This window comes from Aulonocara sp. 'chitande type north' Nkhata Bay, linkage group LG22 (assembly GCF_057382095.1).
Source record: "Aulonocara sp. 'chitande type north' Nkhata Bay isolate Kocher_YH1m ecotype deep benthic linkage group LG22, A_spYH_male_GT1.1, whole genome shotgun sequence".
Classification (NCBI taxonomy): Eukaryota; Metazoa; Chordata; class Actinopteri; order Cichliformes; family Cichlidae; genus Aulonocara; species Aulonocara sp. 'chitande type north' Nkhata Bay.
Window position 1 is genome coordinate 28,277,635 of NC_141364.1, and position 6,941 is coordinate 28,284,575.

General features: G+C 42.6%; 1 protein-coding gene across 1 annotated transcript; it reads left to right on the plus strand.

The window, feature by feature from the left end:
- Positions 1–3,064: 3,064 nt before the first annotated feature.
- Positions 3,065–6,188, plus strand: LOC147304388 (zinc finger BED domain-containing protein 4-like). Its single transcript, XM_086279507.1, has 3 exons — positions 3,065–3,237; positions 4,249–5,633; positions 5,770–6,188. The coding sequence occupies exons 1-3, from the start codon at positions 3,065–3,067 to the stop codon at positions 6,186–6,188; spliced, it is 1,977 nt and encodes a 658-aa protein (XP_086135633.1).
- Positions 6,189–6,941: the final 753 nt, after the last annotated feature.

Below are 6,941 nucleotides of genomic sequence, written 5' to 3' on the forward strand. Positions count from 1 at the left end.
TTAGCCAACTCAACGTAAATTACACACGAACAACATTAAGGGACTCACCCAGAGAAGAATGGCTGCTGCTGCCATCATCATCCGTCATCATTTCTGCTACACTGGCAGGGCTAGGGGCCAGGAGTCTAATCTACGGGTTCTTGGGGGATGTTGCTAACTCCGGGTCTGATAACAGGCACCACACCCGCAGTAGATGTGCTCGGTGTGAGCTCTTGCAGCAAGCTATCAAATACGGTGCATTTCTCGGCTTTTAAAAAAACGCTATGCGTCGCCAGGTGTTTCATCAGAGTCGAGGTGTTACCTCCTTTGCACAGTATCACCTTAAAGCACTTGTTGCAGGCTGCTGAGTTTGCATCTTTTGCTGTGAAGTAGAGCCAGACTTTTGACCGCTTCGCCTTGGGCATTTTTAATCTGTAGCTCTGCTCTAAAAGAACGTACGTACCTGGGCCCGCCTACTATCCTTGGAAAGGTAAAATGATTGGCTAAATTTTAAAGTGTGTGACATCTCAGGGAAAAAAAGCACCGAAATAAAGCACCAAAATGTGCGCTGCTTTTCGGTCTGGTTACTACCGTTTATGTCAGAACCGGTGCCATAATGGCACCGGATACTGGTACCCATCCCTATTCTTACCTCATACTAATCATGGTGCAGGCCAGTGCAGTGCATGAACTGATGCCTTCTCCGGTCAATTCCGCTGAGAGTAGGGCTGTATCCCAATTCAGGGTCTGCAGCCTTAAAGTACGCAGCCTCAACGATCCTCAAGGGCCGCGTACTCAAAGACAGCTAAGGCGGGAAGTGTGAGGCTTGTGAAATGGGACGGTCTAGCCTCCGTTGCGCTGCCCAGGTTGCCTAGCAACCATGATACTAACAGCTGGAAACGTGTCATACAGCTTTGTTTGACAGAAATGAAGGAGAAAATCTTTGTTTGTTTCTACATGAGCTTTGATCATTCTCTGTAAGATTAAGCTCAGCTATTGAACGGCGTATATTTTAAAGTAAAGGCTTTAAAACCAAGTTAGTACAAACGTCACTAATGTCACATAACTTTGCCGACATGTGGCCAACAGTAATGTTTTAATGTTCTTCGTTATTAAACATTTGCACATAAATAAGTGACATAAAATTCAGTACTTACTTAAAGTTTACTCTTCGGGTGCCCCTCATCCGCCGTTTTTTTTCGGCAAAATTATTCACACCCACCGCCGCGCTATGCATTCTGGGATATGTTGGGCCACGAAGTCTACACTGCCACAGCCTTAAAATTCAGGGAAATGAAGGATGCATTTCGAGCAGTGCGCTGCTTTTCGGTCTGGTTACTACTGTTTATGTCAGAACCGGTGCCTTCTCCGGTCAATTCCGCTGAGAGTAAATCGAATGTCCCGCTCTACTGTACAAGACAATGGTTATCTGGAGGGATGTACCACTGTGAGAGGGGTGCTGCGGAATAGTCCAATTGATCGCTGCTTTAATTTTTCGGTCAACTATACATAAATTGCACGTCGACACGATTTTTTTAAAGCTGGTGAACTAGACCAAAGTCTTTGATAACAAAAAAACAATAAATCTACTTTCTCCGGTACTTTATACCCGCTCAGTTCCAATGCAATTTAACGCTCAACTACAAATCGATAGCTTTTTGATGGTGACCGGCGCCGAATGATGGTCAACTATAAATAGACGTTTTCTCGACATTATTGTTGTCACCTGGTCGACTACAAATAGATCAAATATCAATGACAAAAAAACAACGGTAAATCAACATCATTTCAATGTCCCTATAGTAAGACCGTCGGTTTACCACAGTATTTCAATGTTGTTACATCAGTGGCATTTCAACCCTGACCATAACGACGGATCGGATGAAAAATCAACATCAATTCAATGTCGTCTTGCTATCTGGGGTTGTTGCAGTAATATGTTATTTTGCTTTTCCAACTTTTTTTGAATGGAACATGAAATTTGATGAAATAGAAAAATAAAACAAAAGAAAGGGGGGGGGGGGGGAACCAGTATGGCCCCAATGCACCTGAGAGTGGTCCCAGAAGTAAAAGTCAAACATTTGAAGCTTGAAAAGACAGTTATTCCCACAACACAAAGGTAATTATCAGGTAAGCACTGTCTTTTGGATTATTAAGGCCCTTAGTACCTGTCAGCCAACTAGTTCTTATTATGTACTGAGGAGCTTTATTTAACTTCAAAAATAAATCAATAAATGAGTAAAAACAAACAAACAATAACTCCCCAAAATGTTTCCACCCCAAAAGCTGTGAATGAATAAATAATGTTAAGGTTGGCTTAACCATGGATGAGGAAAAACCCAAGTGCAGTAAGATAAATATAAGACAGCTACTACTGAAGATGGAGATCAGCACAATAGGAACAGTAGGGAGCATTATGGATGTAATGAGCCTATGTTGGTAGACAAGATAATGGACATCCACCTGCAATGACAGATGTATGTACTCAGTTGAGGATAAAGATTGTGGCTAAACTCAAGGTAACCACCCAACCAAGAACATGATTCTCCCTGAATTAGAGTTGGATGTCTCGAGACCGGTCTTGGTCTTGAGACCAGTCTCGAGACCACTTTTACGTGGTCTTGGTCTCGTCTTGGTCTCGACGGACTTTTGTCTCGGTCTTGTCTTGGTCTCGACGTACTTTTGTCTCGGTCTTGTCTTGGTCTCGACGTACTTTGGTCTCGGTCTTGTCTTGGTCTCGCTGTCTCGGGTCAACATAGTGGTCGGGAGATTTGGAGTCAACAGTATCCATGACACACAGCGTAACGTTCGATAATGTATCATGCGCAAAAGCTTTAGCTCTGAGAGCCGTGCTTAGAGAGTGCTTTGTAGTGAATCAGAATAGTCGACTCCCATTGAGCGAGAGCCGGCTCCTCAATTAATTTCCTTTCGCTGCTCAGCTGTCACACAGCGACACACAGTGGCTCAGCCATGCTCAAATCCCTCCACATTGTGGCATTTTATTATTTCGCCTTTCGCGCCCTTCAAACACAACTAAATGCAACCCGTTAGATTGAGCAGTATGCCCGGTCAGTAAGTTACAGAAATGTCAGCGACTTCGTCTGTCATAAAGTTTGCGTTCATAGAACACAAAGAGTTTTTGGTAAATGCAAAAAAGAAGCATTCGGCAAAGTGCAGGTTTTGCAAAGTCTCCTTGACCGAGACAGCCGGGACTACCTCAACCTTCACCAGGCACCTGGAGCGCAAACACCCTCAAAGGTAAGCTAGCCAGTAACCATCTATCCATCTTCAAACTCTTCTAACTACCTTTCCAACCTCAGATGACCAGGTCATGTTTATGTAATATTGTTATTTATAATGTGTTCTTCAAACATTATAAATTATGTAGGGACAGTTTTTTTTGCAACCGTCCCTGCAGACTTAACTTTAACTTAACGTTACGTTACATGCTATGTACAGGTAGCTAGTGCTAGCAGTGGCTATCAGCTACTTAAACAATTTACATTAACTTTAGGTAATTTGGTGAATTCGTTGAGCAGAAATATATCGAAACCATTTCAGTGAGCACTCTAAGGGCTGGTATGGTGTGGTTTGTTGTGGACTTTATTGGGCATATTTATGTGGTTGCTGACTCGTAAGTAAGGACGGGCGTTTCAAGAGTGTCCCTATAACATTGCTCGGCTAACAGCGGCGTTCTCGACAGTGAAGCCCAGATCAGAGCGGTCTATGGCTCTGGTCCAGATAGCATGGATCGCAAAACTGAGTCCTAAGGTTCTTAAATCGAACTTAAGGACCTTTGACTATGACTTTCTTAGGTGTTTTCTACTATGTTGCCCTACTAAACCAGTCCAGTGTGTAGGGGCTATTTTAGCATTATTAGACAGTTATTTTGTATTGGTGTAACTTCAGACTTTATTGAGTAGTTCATTTCTTGTCAATACAGCTGTGTCTGATAGCTGACTGGCAGGAGGAGGCTTAATGCAACCTGCAAAGTTAATGCACAGACATTTTGTCTTTTGTAGATTCCATTCAACTGTTTTTCTGTTCTTGTTATTTAAGGTCTTGCAACCCTGAACACTCCAGTATTTTTATTATTACTAGTTATGCCTAATGATCTATATGTGTCACACTGGATTAGATTAGGTTATTTTGTATGCAAAGGTCTGCCCTCATTGATAGGTTTAAAATTACTGTGCTTGTAAGATACAGTAGTTTTTGTGGTTGAATAGAAACTGATGTTTTACAGATTCCTATTTCCCTGTTTTGTAGGTACTTGGAGTACAAAGCAGGATCTGCAACATCAGTGATAGCGGTCAATCCCACACAGCCTCAATTATCATTGTTTGCTCCAAGCATCTACTTATTTTCCCCAAATTCACCCAGGCAACAGGCCATCACCCAGTCCATCCTCCAGGACCTTATAGTTGGATGCTCTCTCCCCCTGTCTATCGTTGAGAATCCACATTTTAGACACTTCCTGAATGTCTTGGATAGCAAATACACTCCTGTGTCTAGAACCACCTTGACAGAGAAGCTGATACCTCACCTTGTCACTAAATTGAAGGGTGACATAATCAAAGCCCTGGAAGTCCAGCCAAATGTAGCAATAACAACAGACCTCTGGTCTGACCGGAGGCTTCGTACTTTCCTGGGAGTTACTGCTCATGCTGCCTGCAAGAACAAGGACTCTTACAGTTTACAATCATTTTTGCTTGACTGTAGGCGTTTCACAGGGAAGCACTGCGGCGAACGAATCGCCTCAGCATTTGACAGAATAGTTGAGGAGTATGGCATTGGCCATAAAATAAGCTACATTCTGACGGATAATGCATCCAATATGAAGCGGGCCTTTAAAGTCAGGATGCCAGAAGTAGAGCACCCTGAAGGTGACAGCAGTGATGACCTCGATGATGAAACAATGTGGGAGGATGCAGAAGGTTCTGATCCATGGTCAACGGGTGAACGTCTTTCTTGCTTCGCCCACTCGCTGCAACTTGTAATCAGTGATGGGATGAAAGAGGTAAAGGCAATAGCTAGAGCCATAGCCAAAGCCAGCAAGTTTACAAACCTGCTGCACAGCAGTAGTAACCACAAAGACTTGTTTGAGGCACACTTTGGCTCCAATAAGTCCATCCCAGCAGGAAACAACACCCGCTGGAATAGCACCTACAGACAGATAAAGGCTCTGATCACACTTGACCACGGGGCCATCACTGAAATGTGCAGCAATACAGAGAATTTAGTGTTTTCAACCCGAGAGTGGGCTCAGCTGAAAGACCTTTGTGCTTTGCTTGAGCCTTTTTCTGATGCAACAGACCTTACAGAAGGTGATCATCAGGTGACTATTAGCATGGTGGTCCCCACTGTTCTGGACTTGAAGAATCAACTTATAAAGATGGAAGTACAAATGCCCCAGGCCATAACTATAGTCAGGGCACTGAAAAGATCCTTAGAGAAACGGTTCTCTGGAATTTTCAGGCAGATTTGCATGGACGAAAAGGATCCAGAAGAGCCGTTTAGCCATCGGATCTACTTCCTTGCCACCATGCTCGACCCCCAGTTTGGACTGACCTGGGTAGATTTAGATGTCCAAAATGGTGAAACCGGACCAGCACTGAAGAGGTTCAGAGATGACCTTAAAAAGTCATTAATAGGTGACTGTATAATAATAATTTATTGTTATTGTTGTTTTTGTTGTTTCACTTATTATCACTGTCTTTGGTTTTATAGCATCATTAGAAGCATCCTGTCTAATCCTGTCTTTGTGTGTGTGTGTGCACCCTTTTCCAGACCTTTTGATCACAGAAATAGACAGAGACGGACCTGCAGCACCAACAGAAGAACACACAGAATTATCAGATAGTGACTCAGCGCCACCCCCAAAACAACGTCTTCTTTCACGCTACAAGGCATTTAGGTTGCAACGCAGCACAAGCCAGGACTCGAGCACTGATGCACAAATAAGCAAGTACCTAGACAGCATAAATGACTCTGACTGTGATGCACTCACCTTTTGGTCAAAAAACAAAGAGCGTTTCCCCAGTCCACACAGTGTTGCCTTGAAGGTCCTCTCTGTCCCTGCCTCTTCTGCCCCAGTTGAGAGGGTTTTTAGTAGAGGAGGCATTCTAATGAGACCCCACCGCGCACGGCTAGGCTATAAGATGTTGCAGTCTTTAGTTTTCTTGAAGTGCAATCAATCACTGTTTTAAAATGTGAACCGTTTTCTCTCCCTCCTCTCTGAAAATATGCTGTTTCTTCATTATATATTTGTTCATAAGATATTTGTTATTTGTTCATAATGTCTGTGTTCTATTGTTCCTGCCCTACTGAACAACAGGCTTGATTTCATTGGCCAGTGTGTTGTAATCTCATGCCACTGAAGACATCAAGATGCCAGAATCTTTTAAGCACTTGTTCTTATTCTTATTAATGCACAATTTGTATTGGTATGTAATATTTGTAGTTTGCATCTGATTCATGTGAGGTATGCACATGTCTTTATATTGTTTGATTACAGAATTTTACTTAAAATGGTGTTGTTTGACTAAATAAATGTGACCATTGACTTTTAAATAACATCTGCATATCACTTTGTGTTGACAGGCCTTATCAATTTTAGGGAAGTTGATATCATACAGTGTAATTTGGCTAGTACTACTACAATAGGACATGATGCAATTTCAAGTTTATAATCTTCAGTTTGATGTTACAATTTTATCTATATATAAAGTATAACTGAAACCAGTTACATATTTCATATTTTACAGTTGTTGGAGGTGATCGCTGTTTTGTCAGATCACTTTGGGGCCAGTCAGTACCATCATGTCAGCCCTTAAAAGCACACAAAAGTTAGTCTTTTTTGTCCCGGTCTTGGTCTCGGTCTTGGTCTCGTCTCGACTTGGTCTTGGTCTCGGTCTTGGTCTCGATACCCTCTGGTCTCGGTCTTGGTCTCGATACCCTCT